Raw genomic sequence first — 16469 nt, 5'->3', positions numbered from 1 at the left:
GCGGTTCAATCCCCTGGCATCCCATATGGTCCCCCCAAGCCAGAGGCAATTTCTGAGCGCTTAGCCAGGAGTAACCCCAGAGCATCAAACGTGTGTGACCGAAAAACCAAAAAAAAAAAAAAAAAAAAGTAAGAGTCAAAGAAAACCCCCAAAGTCTTGTGAATTAGAAGTTGTAACCCCTCACTTTTAAAATCGGAATTTTATCCAAGTGTTTGTTTGGTTGTTTTATGGGGTTTTTTTTTGTTTGTTTGTTTTTGTTTTTTTGCTCAGTTTTGTGTTCATGCCTGGCAGTACTCAGGGCTTAATCTTGTCTTTTTACTCAGGGATAATGCCTAGTAGTGCTCAGGGGACTCTGTAAGATGCCAGGGAGCAAAACCATGTCAGACACATGCAAAGAAAGTATCTTAACTTGCTGTCCTATCTCTCTACTTCCAAAATTTTTCCTAAGAAATTCCTCAGTGGTTAGAGGAATTCATTTAAGCAATCACTTGAAAATGGTGCCTGTAAAGAAAAATCCAAAAGAACAACGTCTGCCAGTTAGGATTTAAAAGATAAATATTTATGAAAACAATTGGCAAACAACAGCCTGTGATCCAGAAATGAGATTGTGGCAGCAGGTGTCTTGTCAAGAGGCTGCCGACAGTGAGAAGAAACACAGTCCATCCTTCTGCTTTCAAAGCCACAGTCCTTCCAAGCACAGTGTGCGTAGAATGAGTAGAAGCTGTGTTTTGAGAGGAGTTTAGAGCCAAGATTCCAGGTTTCTTTTGGAAAAGGGTAGAGAATGCAGTTGGAGGAACAGGGGTAGAAAACCAGCCAAGGAACTTCAGCAACCCAAATATCTCCATCTGCCCAGAAGAAAGAGCAGAGGAAATAAAGCAATCACAAAGGAAATCACAGAAGAGAGGTCAAGGGCTATGCTGGCTGCCTGAATCCCCAGCCCCAATCTCTTGGCATAAAAACATTCCTAGGAGAAATTTCTCCTAGGAGATCTGGACTGCTTGCTTCCAGGTTGTTTCATAAGGTCTGTTTCTTATTCCCCCACTCCATGATTTGACCATGAAGCTGATGTTTCACAGGAAAGTAAGTGAGCTCCAGGGAAACTGGAGGGGTCAGGGGTTCTGATGGAGTCAAAGTGCAGCCTCATGGGAGCTGTTTACCAAGCAAGCAGCTTGGGCCAGCTCTCAGAAAATAGATCAGCTTTGTTCCAGCCTCTGAACTCCAGAACATCCAAGGTGTTCTGGAAGACCGATGTACATGGGAAAGGATCAGGAATGATGCCAAGGACTAGCAGCATGGCCTGCCAATGACCCTGATGATGGCAATCTTAGGGGTAGACTCACAGGATACAAGTCTACTTGTGGAGTCTTGCAGGGCGGAAGAGACATAGACAGGTGTCCAGATGGTGGAGTCAGAATCCAAAGCTCAGATGAGGGGATTTGAGAGAGAGGAAAGGGTGGGTGAGGGTAGGGATGGTCTCCACATAGCATGTGGTAGAGGATGGGAGCCATCAGTCAGTGTTGCTGAGAAAGAGAGTGCCAGGGACATGTGGAAAAGAAAGGGTCTCAGGTTTGTACTCAGGGTGGGGGTGGGAACTGAGGAGGGGTGGAAAGCAGTGGAGAGTATAGGTGAGCACTCTGCCCCAAACTATGAAAGGTGGCAGTTGGATAGCCCCAGTCTGCACTGGGGCTCAATCCAAGGGTCATCACAACCTGCCAAGCGGAGGGAACTTGGTGACTGTAGGAGTGTGAAGAGCCAGTTTCAATCACCCTGGTAAAAAAGCCTCATACCAGGGCCTCTACAGAAGCAGTGAAGAGCATGCTGCTTCCCATGGATCCTAGCACCCATCAGAACTCAACTCCCTCTCAGAATGGGTCTGGGGGTGAGTGGGCACCTACCCCAAAGCTCATCACTCTGGCTTCTCCCCAGACATGTCATCAGCCATAAATGTCAGTGAAATTTTAATGGTTCTTTTCTCTCATTTTGATGATTCTGTGCCATGAACACTCTAAGCAAATGGTAGATATTCCCTGGCTCCCTGCTTCCATAACCAAAGGGAAACAATCTATAGTTTGAGATGTATTTATCTGGGGGGAGATTGAGAGCTTTAGACACACTTAGCGATGCTCAAGAGCAACTCCTAGCTCTGTGTTTGGGGATCACTCCCAGTGTGACTTGGGGGATAAACCAGGGTTGGCTGAGAGCAAGCAAAGCAAATGCCTTAACCCCTATACTATCTCTATGATCCTAATTTGAGTTTTAAGGAAAGACTACCAGAGGGCGAAAACAGCTAAGAAAAGGGCACTGAGGGAGCTGCAAATGTTCAAAATGTTGTGGATAGAAACAATGTGTGTTAAAAAAAAATCACTGAAAGTATGAAAGTAATTAAGATGTTCAAGGCACCAGATGGAAGAGGCAGAAACCAGTGTGACTGGAAAAATCAGTAAGTGGGGAGGTTGAAAATGAACCAACAAAAAATGCCTACTTCACAGTGGCTAGAGATCTTGCCAGGGGCCACCAGGACTCTCCAAGGTGGTGTTGGTACAGCATGGGGGAGAGAGGGAACTTAGGGGTATCTGCGCAAGAGCCATGTGCTCCATGACATGCACTACAATAACACATCCAAGAAAAGCTTCCCCTGGCTCAATGTACGGGGCCACAGAACTTTTGGAGTTCAGGAATGATTGCAAACCAAGTCACATGAAGTTAGAAGAAGCTAATCACGGAATGGTCCCTGGAGGGTAGGTTATAATAAAGTAACATAAAAACCTAATAATGTGTTCATTTTAGTACATGAGTTAACATGATATTCCAACAATATGTTCATCTTAGTTCCACTCCCATTATTCTTCTGTTTTTCATTTTGTTGTCCAAGTTTATTTGCTTAATCCCAATATCATTTTCACACAAGATTATTAACTACCAAATGCCTTGTGTTCACAATAAGTTATTTCCAAATCAGAAGTAAAAGATTAGCTGCAATAATTTTTTTCGTGCTGAGGAAATAAAACTGTTGTTATCTTATTAAGGAATACTTGGTTTGTTTGATTCTTGATCCTATTTCCATCGTGATCTTTTTGGCATGAATCCATACAGAATTACTGCATGTCCCCAAAAATATAGTTCTAGGTTACCCTAGAATATTTCGAATTGAAAAAAGAAAGAAAAAGTACAATTAAGAACTTAAAGTTGGGGGCTACAAATAAAGTTATGGTATCTATAGAACACTTCCTGGTAAGCCTAAAGAGACGGTGCCAGCCCAGCAACTTCCAGAGGCAATTGCCTTCTTTAATGGCCAATCATTGTGCCTAGATAAAAATATATAATAAAAATTCAAAAGTAGAAGAGTATGATAATTATGCTTCTAATATGTTTTCTTACTATAAGGTTGTGTCAACATATTTTTTTTTTTTTTTTTGGTTTTTGGGCCACACTCGGCATTGCTCAGGGATTACTCCTGGCTGTCTGCTCAGAAATAGCTCCTGGCAGGCACGGGGGACCATATGGGACATCGGGATTTGAACCAACCACCTTTGGTCCTAGATTGGCTGCTTGCAAGGCAAACGCCGCTGTGCTATCTCTCCGGGCCCAACATATTTTTCTATTTCCAACAATTTAGCTACTTTGTTAAAACAAAGACACAATAGGGGCTAGAGAGACAGCACAGCGGTAAGGCATTTGACTTGCATGCAGAAGGACAGTGGTTCGAATCCCAGCATCCCATATGGTCCCCCGAGCTTGCTGGGGGTGGGGGGGATTTCTGAGCGTAGAGCCAGGAGTGACCCCTGAGCGCTGCTGGGTGTGACCCAAAAACCGAAAACCAAAACAAACAAACAAACAAACAAAAAACAAAGACACAATAAGGAAATAATTAAGATAGCACGTATTTCTTACAAAACTTACTTTATCTGGTTTAAAACAACTATAGAGCACCTAGACAGATAGCACAGTGGTATGGCATTTGTCTTGTATGTGGCTGACTCAAAATGGACCTGGGTTCGATTCCAAGCATTCCATATGGTTCCCAAGCCTACCAGGAGCAATTTCTGAGCTCAGAGCCAGGAGTAACCCCTTAGCACCACCTGGTATGGCCCAAAAACAAATAAACAAACAAACAAACAAATAAATAAAACAACTAAAACATTGAAAAACTACATTCACCTCTAGAATAAAAACTAAACTAATAAGAAAATCTACAAAAATGCAGCTGAGGGCCCGGAGAGATAGCACAGCGGCGTTTGCCTTGCAAGCAGCCGATCCAGGACTAAAGGTGGTTGGTTCGAATCCCGGTGTCCCATATGGTCCCCCGTGCCTGCCAGGAGCTATTTCTGAGCAGACAGCCAGGAGTAACCCCTGAGCACCGCCGGGTGTAACCCAAAAACCAAAAAAAAAAAAAAAAAAAACAACAACAAAAATGCAGCTGAGGCTAAAGGTGAAATTTATTTTCTGTAAAAAAACAATTATCAGGGGCTGGAGAGATAGCATGGAGGTAAAGCGTTTGCCTTTCATGCAAGAGGTCATCGGTTCGAATCCCAGCGTCCCATATGGTCCCCCGTGCCTGCCAGGAGCAATTTCTGAGCATGGAGCCAGGAGTAACCCCTGAGCACTGCCGGGTGTAACCCAAAAACCACAAAAAAAAAAAAAAAACAATTATCAAATTCATAAGCAATAGTACATTCTACGTAGCAATTCTACTTAACTGTGTAAAAGTGTTGACCAAGTAGAGTCTACACAGAGAAGGTGAATGGCTGTGTACAGACTTTTCACAAGATGATCTGGCTATGATTTAGAAATTTGCAGGAAACACTATTCCTACGAGGATTGACAGGCTGCCTAGTTGATAGAGGAGTTCAGCTCTTGGAATTTTGACTTACTCTTTTCACTGCTCCTCCAAATCAGAAATAAAAGACTAGCTGCAAAGTTTTTTTTCTCCTGCTGAGGAAAAAAAAAACTATTGTTATCTCAGATGACAACAGATTTAAAGTAAAAAGAAAAATATGGGAGGTATCTTTAAATATCTTTTTAAATAACATCCTTTCTTAAAACTCTGCATTTTCTATCACTCTGGATTCCAACTTTCAAATGTAATGCAGGTGTCTGTTCTCCTGGTCTGCATAAATAACACCTTCCCCACTTGGGCATTTGGAAAGATCACAGCATGGGAGGATTTTTTTGCTAAGTGTACTTCCAACTTCTCTAGGAGCTAAAGAAATAAATTCAGACTGGGATCACTGGCTGAGGTAAAAGTCTGAAATTAGCCCATAGATATGAAAAAAGAAATCTCCAAAATGCCCACAAGTAGTATGTCACCTTATTTTCTAAAAGTGAAGCCTACCATCTCCAAGTGTTTCTTGGGTTTTTGTTGTTGTTGGTGTTGTTTATTTTTGTTTTATTTTGGTTTTTGTTGGATCACACCTGGTGGTGCTCAGGGATTATTCCTGATGGTACTCAGGAGACTATATGAGATGCTGGAGATTAAACCTGAGTCAGCCTCATGCAAGTACCTTAATTGTTATAGCTCTGCCCCCTCCAAGTGTTTCTTTAGCAACCCACAAAACAAATTCTGAGTGCTTTACAGTATGGACATGGGCATATTTTATCAGGGATGACAATAGTTTTTGTTTTCTATAGCTCAGTAAGAAAACAGAAGAGCAGTGGTATAAGTCATCTAACCTGTGTTGGCTCTGAAGTGCTAGTTAAGGCCAAGAGTTCAAGAACAAAGGCACCCATGTGAGAGCTGGTCCACAGAACAGAGTTTGCAAAAAAGGGGGTGGGGGTTAAAACAGAAGAGCTTCTAGGACCTTGATGGACAAAAATGGGCATTCTGGTGATGGATGCAGTGTTGGAATGATTCGAGAATGAAATAACACTATAAATCACAGTGCCACAATGAAGAATTTGTGTAAAAAAAAAAAGTGTTTCCCTTCTCCCGCTTAAGACATGTGACATTAAGTGCTCGGCTTTAGTGTTCTTGGCTGATCAAGAGAGATAATCTTCCTCTTCTGATATGGGAAGACAATTATATAAGTGATATTTCTAAAGCATCTGGTACAGCCTCCAGTAGCTGTCATTATTTTCTAAAAGCCACTGTGTAAAACCACACACTATTACAGCTTCTTGATCTCTGCAGTAATATTCCAAGGACAGATAAAATTTTAAAACTGAACATTTTAAGAATATTGAGTAAACATCTTTGTTGTCCTGTAGACTATGCAAGTCAAAGCAATTTGTGAGGAGACAGGGATACATTCCCAGGGGAAATTATGATTGGCATTCTGAACAGGTGTTCTCAGCCTACAACATAAAGAAAGTGACTTTAAATTACCTGTCCCAGGCTATCTCTGGACATTCCCAGTCTTCATCTTTTTCTTTAAATTCTCAAGTACAGAAGCTATGAGTTTTTATCAGAGCTTACTTCTTTTGATGTAAATGACTATTTTAGAAAAAGAAATAATTTTAATGCCCTATAAACCTTTTTTTGGTTTCTTGGGCCATACCCAGTGATGCTCAGGGGTTACTCCTGGCTATGTGCTCAGAAATCGCTCCTGGCTTGAGATACCACATGGAACGCCAGGGAATTGAACCGTGGTCCATCCTAGGCTAGCACAGGCAAGGCAGATGCCTTACCTCTAGCGCCAACCTCTCTGGCCCCTGCCCTATAAATTTTAAATTAAGACATATACTAAAGATCCATGGCTCCAGGTAACTCCCACAGTCCAAAGGGTCAGAGTTGAGCCTAAGCACAGCCTCCCAGATAAACCACACCAGTGTCAATGACATTTCCTAGATGAACAGATGGGCAAAGTGAGAGTGGAAAATACTCCTTGCCAGAAAGTTAGGATGACAGTAGACAACACTCTCTGGACATGCCAAGTAGATGACATCCACAGACAGGGTGAAAGTAGATGGCATTCCACAGACAGACTACAATTCAAATCTGTTTATTTTTCCAATCCCTTTTAGAGAAGGGGATTCTACCCCCACTGATAGAAAGGTTTCTCATTCCAAAACACTGCAAGCAAGAAATTGCCCAAACCCAAAATTCCTTCATTTGCAGTCTTTCTCTTAGTATGTGGGCATGGAGGTTCAGAAATGATAATTAGGGAAAACAGTCCAAGGAATAAGGTACCACATGGTTTCTGAGTACTGATGGGTAAAACCCCCTACTGATCCCCTGCACCATATCCAGTCTCACACCTGGGACTCGAACCTGGGACTCACATATGCCCCGAAAAACCCCACTCCACAAAAGAAACTTCTTACAAGTCGTTTTCAAGTTCTTTTTGGCTTAATTTCATTATCAGACTCCATACTTGTTTTTGAGAAATTACATTAGTTCAGCAGAGAAGACGAGCCAGGAATAAGACCTGAGCACAGTTAGGTGAGCCCCCCCCCCAAGAGAGAAATAAAGAGAAAGAAAATACATATATATGTTGTATATAAAGAGAAAGAAAATAAAAATATATATATCGGATATTAAAGTGTCTTATATTCTATCTACCTATGGCTCAAAATGTGGAGGTCAAACATACCAGACTAACCTTGAACACAAGGGCTGACTTGTCTAATAACGGAGAAAGGGAGGAAGAAAACTTCCTGCTCTGATGCTTGCTGTTTGACCTCAGGCAAATCACATAACCTCTCTGGGTCGACAAAATCTCATGGACAGAACAAAGGAGACTAGGAGTAAATAACAGAACTAGCTTACAAGCGCCATAGAAGAGAGAAGAGTATTATGGCAATGAACTGCGAAAGTTGTCACAGTGGCAAGAGCACTGGGCAAAACTATTATTTACAACTCAGCAGCTCCTGGCTCCAGGCTCAGATAGGCATTTTCAAAATTCCAAGTGACATAGTTTTCTGGAGGTAAATGTACTGAAAGGGGCGGGAGGAAATAGGAAAGGGTAAGGGGTGGGGGGTAATAGGAAGCACCTGAGGAGTGAAAAAGGGCCTGAAGCTAAACACTATAGAAGTAGTGGAAGGCTCCCAGGATCCCTGCAGACCACTGTAGGGCTCCCTACTATGTGGCTATGCCCTTTAGCAAGCAAGTCATTCATCCCCAAAATGCCAGTGTTCAGGTACAACTGCTGGTACACAGGACCCAGCTTCTGCTGAAAGTTGGATGAGCAGATTCAGTTTTCTCCAGCTGCATTGTGGGCCATGGGACAACCACTATCAAGTGACCACTTGACATTCCTCAGCTTCACTTTCCCAAAGATTGTGGCTGGCAACACAGGATAAAGAATTTCATGAGGCTCAAAATGAAGATGTCCACTGGAGCCATGAAATAGAGCCTCCTTCCTGGACAGACCCTGAACTCAGGACTTCTGAAGATTTCCCAGTATGAGGCCCTGAAGGTCAGGGCGTGAGACAGTGGAAGATTGACCAGGAGTAGTGACGGCAGGGGAGGGCTGGAGAGACACATGAAAATTATCTTGATAAGTCAGGTTACAATCTTCCTGCCTTTCCTCCCTGTTTTCTTCTGGAATGATAAAATAATGATGTGTCACATAAAACTAGGTTTTTCGGGTGTGTCCTGTTCAGCATGAGCTACTGGTATCATAAGTTTCACTCTTCTCACAAAAATCTATATTGATCCCATTTCCCACTTCAAGATCTAGTAATTCAGTTGAATTCAAACTACCTAAAACAATATTTTTTAGAACTCAGAGAAAGACAACAAATATTCACCAAGAACTCATCTCTTTCTCTCTCTCTCTCTTTCTGTCTCTCTCTCTCTCTCTCTCTCTCTCTCTCTCTCACACACACACACACACACACACACACACACACACACATAAAGCACATATACTCAAACTTAGAAGCATTACTTTGGGGAGGGTCACAATCCCAACAGTGCTCTAGGGTCTTGGTGCTAATATCTTAGCATTCAGCCCTGTTGGGAGTAGACCGCAGGTCAGTACTGTTCAGCCCCTGTGGGGCAAGAGGACACCACAGTGACCACAGTCATACTGAGGAGCAAACTCAGAGCTGGCACAAGCTGCATCCATGCACTGCTATCTGCCTCTCTCCACCCCCAAGCATTATTCTTGACTGCTTAGACAAGCTTGCTAGCACTGAACTGTCCACCTTTGCTTTGGCCTCTTGCTTCCCAAATATTGTTTAAATGATGAAGATAACCAGGGCAAAGGAGAAGTCATTTTTATAACTGAAGAGAACATCTAAATAAACTGGATTATTTTGAAATTATGACCATTCTATCAATAATAAACAATTCCACAATTCTTTCCTAAAATAATATATTTTAAAAATGCCTCTGCAGGTCAGGAATAGTGGACTTACCTTTCACAAGGCCAACACAGGTTCTATGCTCAGAACCACAAATAATTTCAAAGTCATTAAAGAGTGATCCCTGAGCACAGAGCCAGGAATAAGCCCTGAGCACTTCCAGGTGTGGTCCAATAACCAAAATAAAACCCAAAAAATGTATTGCTATAATCAAATAGCATATGTGAAATTTAATTCTCCCAATTTTAATTTACAGAATTTATTAAAAAATCAGAAAATTATTAAGGAATATGTTACAGTTTGGTTTGATACCCAACATAAAATATAGGTATCTAGTTTTGAAAAAAACACCTTGTTAGATTCATGTTTTAAATTTAAAACTATCACCTGGAGTATTAAATATGCTACTAGCTATCTCTTAATGAGCACCTGAGCTGTCATTTTTAATAACAGGCTGACAATTATAATCTATAAGCTGATATACCCTCAAAATCATTTGTGTACTACTTAAGATGGTTAGGAACAGAAACATACTATCCCACTTACTTAAAAAAGATTCATTTTGGGGGCCGGAGCAGTGGCACAAGCGTTAAGGCATCTGCCTTGCCCACACTAGCCTAGGACAGACCTTGGTTCAATGCCCCAGAATTCCATATGGTCCCCCAAGTCAGGAGCGATTTCTGAGTGCATAACCAAGAGTAACCCCTGAGTGTCACCAGGTGTGGCCCAAACCCTCCCAAAAAAGATTCATTTTCATAATACCTGGCATAATGCTATAAAAATTACACAAATATAGGAGCCTGAGCAGTGGCGCTGAGAGGTAAGGTTTCTGCCTCACTGGCACTAGCCTAAGACAGACCGAAGTTTAATTCCCCAGTGTCCCATATGGTTCCCCAAGCCAGGAGTGATTTCTGAGCACGTAGCCAGGAGTAATCCCTGAGTGTCACAGGGTTTGCCAAAAAAAATTATTTAAAAAATTATATAAAGATGGAATTACAATGAAAAATGGAGAGGTAGCTGAAGTGCAGTGGTCAGGGCATTTGCCTTACACGGCTGGCCTGGATTCAATCTTTAACATTTCATAGAGTCTCTGAGTCTCATCAGGAGTGATCTTTGAGCAGAGCCAGAAGTGTGGCTCAAAACAACAACAATCAGAACATCAAAATATACAAACCATTTCAAGACGCAACATGGCTTCATACAAAATTATAAAAACAAACTAAGTCGCTCACTATAAAGTAATTCTGTCCTTTGAAGCAAGATAAGAAAATTTTACATGTCCAAGACAAAATACAATAAAGCTAATAACCAACTAGTTAGACTATTCAAATTATAGTTATCTCTATTCAAAATAGACATAAGAGATGAACACCATAAAAACTATAACAACTCAGAGCACCTAATTCACCTAAATATACACACATTAAAAAGCAAGGCAAGTAGCCACTTAATAGGCTGCTATAATTCATTGACTATTCTTGAAATTCTATTTTTGAAATACCAACATCTTTTTAAATACCTCTTCCACAAAGCTGTCCTTCTTCTCTAACATTTCTCGTAAAGTTTGAAGAATTTTGATGCACAATTTTTCTTCCTTTTCCATTAGTTTCTTTGTATGATTAATCAACCTTAAAGCCAAAAAAAAAAGAAGAAGAACCTTAGTAGGACCATGGTTTCTCTTTAAGCTACCTATAAATACACACTATTGAGATAAGGGGCAGGGAGGACAAAACCATGATTTGAGAATAGGATATATACCCAGATTCATGTTTTCAAACTTTTTCATGATACTTCAGATTATAAACATTGTATTCTTTGCCTTCCAAGCAGAACATCTCAATGCTTCTAAATTTATCCAAGTGGTGCACATTTTTGGTGGGAACACAAAATTCTGAATAATAAAACAGTGATGATCTTCATTCCCATTAAAAGAACTAAAGACCTATTCCTATTTGCCACACATCCTTCTTAAGGCTAGACTAAGTCCACACATCTCAGAGTTAGACCATGACCCCCACATATCCTTTTCAAGGCTAGACCACGCCCATACATTCTTCACAAGGATAACTATGTCCTCTAATCTCATGGTTATTAGACCAGGCTCACACATCTCATGGTTAGACCACACCCACATATATTTCTCCAGATTAGACCATGCCCACATACTCTTTCTCAAAGTTAGCCCATCCCCATACAACATCTCATAGTTTAACCATGCCCACATAACTTTCTCAATTTAGCCTATGCCCATAAAACATTTCCTGGTTCGATCATGCACATATATCCTTCTCAAAGCCAGACCATGCTGCATTCCATAAACTGTGATGCATTCCACACAGAACAGCAGTGAACAGTGCTGCTTTCTTAGCAGCCCACACTGCTTTCCAGTCTCCACCGAGAAAGAAGGGCTATACTGCAGGGTTGGGGCTTGATGGAAACCTGCTGGTGATCATCAGGAGTAAAACAGATAGCATTAAGGCAGTCCATTCTTTTATTAGTGTTGCTATATTTTGCGCAAAAACTGGATTTCAGCATGGTGATCTTCACCTAAGATTGCAGTCAATGATGATGTTCAAGAACCCAGAACCAGGGATTCTTATATCCTGGAGAACAACGCGTTGAAAGTGGGTGGTGGAGAAATATTCTTTCCTAGACTCTGGTGTCTTTTTATTCGAGCCATCCTTTCTTTTGTAATGTAGGAGCTTCTTAACTTGATGAAGTCCCATTAACCTGTTTCCATTTGCTTGGATTGAATCACTGAACATACTTCTGGATTCGATGTCACATAGGGTTCTTTTCCCGTTTACCTCCATATAATTTATGGATTCAGATCTGATATTAAGGTCTTTAATCCATTTAATTGACTTTTGTACATAGTATGAAAAAGGGGTCTGAGTTAAATTTTATACACGTCTAAACAATATTCCCAGCACCATTTGTTGAAGGGGCTTTTCTTGTCCCATTTCATCATCCTAGCCCCTCTGTTGAAGACTAGAAGTATACCCATATCTGAGTATCTTTCTCTGAACTCTCACTTCTGTTCCACTAGTCTGAGGGTCAGTCTTCGTTGTCTTAGTTACTACAGCTTTACAATATAATTTAAATTTGGGAAAAGAAAAATCTCTCGTCCTTTTCTGCATAATTGTTTGGGCTAGTTGAGGGTGTAATTTATTCAATATAAATTTCAACAGCATTTGTAAGTCCACATATTTTGTACCCAGTCCACATATTTTGTGCTGCTAAAACCCTGCTTTCAGGCTTTTTGGAGAGACAGTACACGGTTAGGGTGCTCGCCTTGCACATGGCTGGTCTAGGTTCAATCCCCAGCACCCAGTATATCACTCTAACACCACAGGTGGACTAAATTCCCTGCTCACACAAAAAAATTGGTTCTCAAAATTGCCATTAAGTTTTGTGGGACCCAACATTTGGAGAGACAGACTCCACAAAGGAGAAGGGCAGGCTCTCATTTGAGGTGTTATATCCTGAAGGGAGGGCCACTCCTGAGATGCAGGTCCTTAGGCTTTCAGGGCCTGATGTCACACAAACTTCAGTGTTTCCACACAAGCCAGGCAGCAGCTTCCAGTCTCAGACTCAGTTTGTTCAGGAGCAAACAGTTAAGAGAGAGTACCTCACCTAAATGACTAAGAGGTGGGGTCTGAAGTTAGACCAGGAATATGGGCCAGCAGAGCTTTAAGTGTGTCACAGGAAGTATCCATGTGGTTATGTGGTAGCAATCTGGATTAAGTCCCTATCGCAGGGCCCCACATGTCAGGCTGCAGGTCCTACAGGCCCAAGAGTGACAGGCTAAGGGCTGCACTAGGGGTGAGGACTGATAAGCAGAGGTTTCAGGGAGGAGACAATGTCTCAGTGGGACTGGCTCTTGCAGGGAAGGGTGTACAAGGGAACCTCAACCACAGAGACATGCTGTCAAGGGCAGAGAAAATTGGTGAAGAGTATCCTGATACTGGTGGTTGTCTCAAAACTGGATGCTTTGGGCCTTGCACAACAAGAGTGAACTAGCTGAGGTATGCAGGTCTGTAGTTACACAGAGGGATGATTTGAAGGGACCCTGTTGACCTTGCATTGTTGGGGCAGCTATATGCAGCATATAGGTCAGGGAATTGGGGATAGGACAAGAAGATAAGGAAAAACAACATCTATGACATGGCTCAAGTAGTCAAGAGATGTAAACACAGACACAGGAAATGCTTCAGCCTGCTCTGGCAGTGGCACAGCTCCCTGAACTAGTGGCAGCTCACAAAGGAGGGCGCAACCAGAGGAGAGCATTTCTGCTGAAGTGCCAATGTGGGAGGCCACACTCAGGGCAAACCTCTGGTGAACACTCCTGAGGTTTGGAGCCATCCCATAGGATGGTCTCAGAGAGAAGAGTTTAGATAGACAGTGTCCACTTCTCTTGATGCTATTTGCAGCCCACAGGCCACTTCCATTTTCATTAACTCAGCTTTAGATATAAAGCCTTTCACTGACCAGCCATTTAGAAATCTCATTTTGCCATGCCCTCGGCTTTTCTATGAGGTTCTCCCCATTCCCAAGGCATCTGGATATGCCACATTGGCAATTTTCAGGTACTTTTTATTATTCTATGATTGATAAACAGTAAATTTCACAAAACCACCCAACAATACAGAATGCATGTGGCTGTGTTTATAGAATGAACACAAAAACCACGGTCACTGAAGAGTCACATTCTTGCTCTTTTAAATACTGTCCAAATTAGTTTTTCTTAGATTAGCAGCTAAGTGTAGACCCTAAGTGAATATGTCAGTCCTGCAGGTTGGATAACTGTGAGTCTGCATTGACTGGGGGCTAGTGGCTGGGGACAGTACGCACAGGTACACAAAGTATCTCTCTAGGTGACTCGGCAGATTGTTGAATTCAGGCCCTTTCTTGAGTATATCTCACCCTCCAGCAAATTCATCTCAGGCAAAAGTTCTTTGAAATAAGTCCATGTGAGAACAGAAACCCCACACAAGCTCAGGACTAGAGTTCTAGGACACTTGGCTTTCAGGATCTCTGCACAGCAGTAGGATAGCTGTTATCAAGTCTAGAAATCAGGCTTGGCTTTTGGTTTCTTCAGGTTCCTCAGCAAACAGCTCTCTTTCTTTTCAGAGATAGGAAGCAGTGTGATAAAGCCTAAAGCAGAGTCTTTAGCACCTGCTGTGCCACTGGTCATACAAAATAATAAAGGCAGGCAAATCTACAATGAGAATCCTTTCCTCCAGCAAGCACAGAACACCAACACCTGACCCCTGTACTCTCCTCAAGGCTCTCTAATTTTCCACAAACTATCCTGATGGGCCAGGTGCTTAACATACACCAACATCTCCTGCATGTGCACAGAAATCTATGCCCTAGAAGAGGCTCTGAAGCACAAGGTTCTTTATAATGATGGACATACTCTGCAGCTATGTTGTCCACTGTGCTGATACTCATATCTGACTACTGAACACTAAAAATATGGCAAATCTGAGCAAGGAAATGTACGTTAGTTTAATGGTTTTAAACCTTAGAGTCATGCGTAGCTAGCAGTAACTACATCAACAGTAAAATTCTTGACATTTGAGCCAGAAAACTTCATCCTAAAGGGCCAAAGAGGGCAGAAGCTGAGCATTGTGGATAACTGTATGTGACAGCCAGTGGGCTCTGTGCAAAGGGAGAAAAGCAGAAACATGATGTCACTGTTTCCAGTAGTGACAACTTTGCTTGTTTTAAGACAAAGTAAAGTTCATTGCTGGAGCTTGGCTGTCTTATCTCTCTAAAATCTCAATTGTTTTGAATATTTATGACTCAAAATTAAAACTACTGAAATTACAGCAGAGAAAATTTTTTTTTCGATTTGCAAAAACTTTTTATCAAAATAATGAGGATTACTTAGTGGGCAGGCAGGCCTCTGCCATCCTCTCCCTAAGATGCCTGCAGGGAGACTTATCAGAAGTTAGAACTCTGAATTTAACATTTTTTTGTTTTGTTTGTTTTGGGGTCACACCTAGTGATGCTCAGAGCTTACTCCTAGTTCTGTACTTAGGAACTACTCCTGGCAGGGGTTGCGGACTTATGGATGCTGCAGATAGAAGCTGAGTCAACTTATCCCACAACTTATCCCCATATCCATATTTGCCAGCTAAAGGGGAGGGACACATTCTAGTGTCCCAAGTCCGTCCTCTACCTCTGATCTGCACAGTGAAGAAAAGATAAGTGATACACACACACACACACACACACACACACACACACACACACACACACACACACACACACAAACTGTGAGCCCCATAACATGGAGGACAAGCCCTTGACTGACTCCTGCCTTTCTTACTGTGTATCCTGGTGGATCATTCCCAGTAATCTTTCACTGCCCCTGAAAGCGTAGCCTTCAATAGGTTTCAAGGAGAAACCCATTAGCCTGGACAACCAGTGCTACATGAGGTCCTGAAAGAAACTATCCCAGGGGTCCAAGTCTTCCTCCCAGATATGACAGGAAAGACACTACCCTGTACTTCCCAGAGAGGCCATGGCAAGAATAAATGTGATTCCATTTCCTTCCCCTTCAGTGATGAGAAGCAGTGATTTATTCTATTCTACTCACTGCACTTCTCTCGATGCCACTCCAGTCTTCACCACTCTAATCTATTCAACTCCTGCTCTGCTCTGTTCTACTCTATTCTATTATTCTCCACTCCACTCTCCTCTCCTCTCCTCCACTCTATACTTCCACTCCCCCCCACTCCACTCCACTTTTCCCTATTCAACTCTTCTTCACTCTATTCTACTCTATTCTATTCATTTTGGGGCCTCCAAACAGTGCTCAGGAGGCCCAGGAAGCTCACCAGGGATCCCAGTCTACCTAGCTGGCAGTTCAACACATAGACCCCAGAATGTGATGCTGCTGGGGCCCTGTGATGCTAAGGATACCTGGGATACACCAGCCATACTGATGGGCTCCAAGGCCCATCAGCCTTGTGATACTCAGGGAAACCATATGGTACCTGGAACTGAACCCAGGATGAGGACATGCTAGGTATGCACCCTTACATTCCCTGGTGTGAGTAAATGTCTTTGTCCGGGTTATGACACAGGGTCATGAAAAGCATCAGGTCCAAGAAACGCCTTTACGGTGTGCGTTGTGTGCACATTTTATCTGTAGCAAATCTTAGTGAAAGCTGATATGTTTTTTTGGGGGGATTGAACACACTCAGGTA

At 42.2% G+C, this 16469-nt stretch overlaps 1 protein-coding gene across 1 annotated transcript in view; it reads right to left on the bottom strand.

Moving 5' to 3' along the window:
• ITPR2 (inositol 1,4,5-trisphosphate receptor type 2) overlaps positions 1-16469 on the bottom strand; it is a 458186-nt gene that overhangs the window by 184310 nt on the left and 257407 nt on the right. Inside the window, 1 exon segment of the mRNA XM_049783873.1 lies at positions 10766-10874. Coding sequence (XP_049639830.1) covers positions 10766-10874 — 109 coding nt within the window.

The sequence above is a fragment of the Suncus etruscus genome, chromosome 11 (genome assembly GCF_024139225.1).
Source record: "Suncus etruscus isolate mSunEtr1 chromosome 11, mSunEtr1.pri.cur, whole genome shotgun sequence".
Taxonomy (NCBI): domain Eukaryota; kingdom Metazoa; phylum Chordata; class Mammalia; order Eulipotyphla; family Soricidae; genus Suncus; species Suncus etruscus.
The sequence above is the reverse complement of the archived record's forward strand: the minus strand, read 5'-3'. Positions and strand labels throughout refer to the sequence as shown.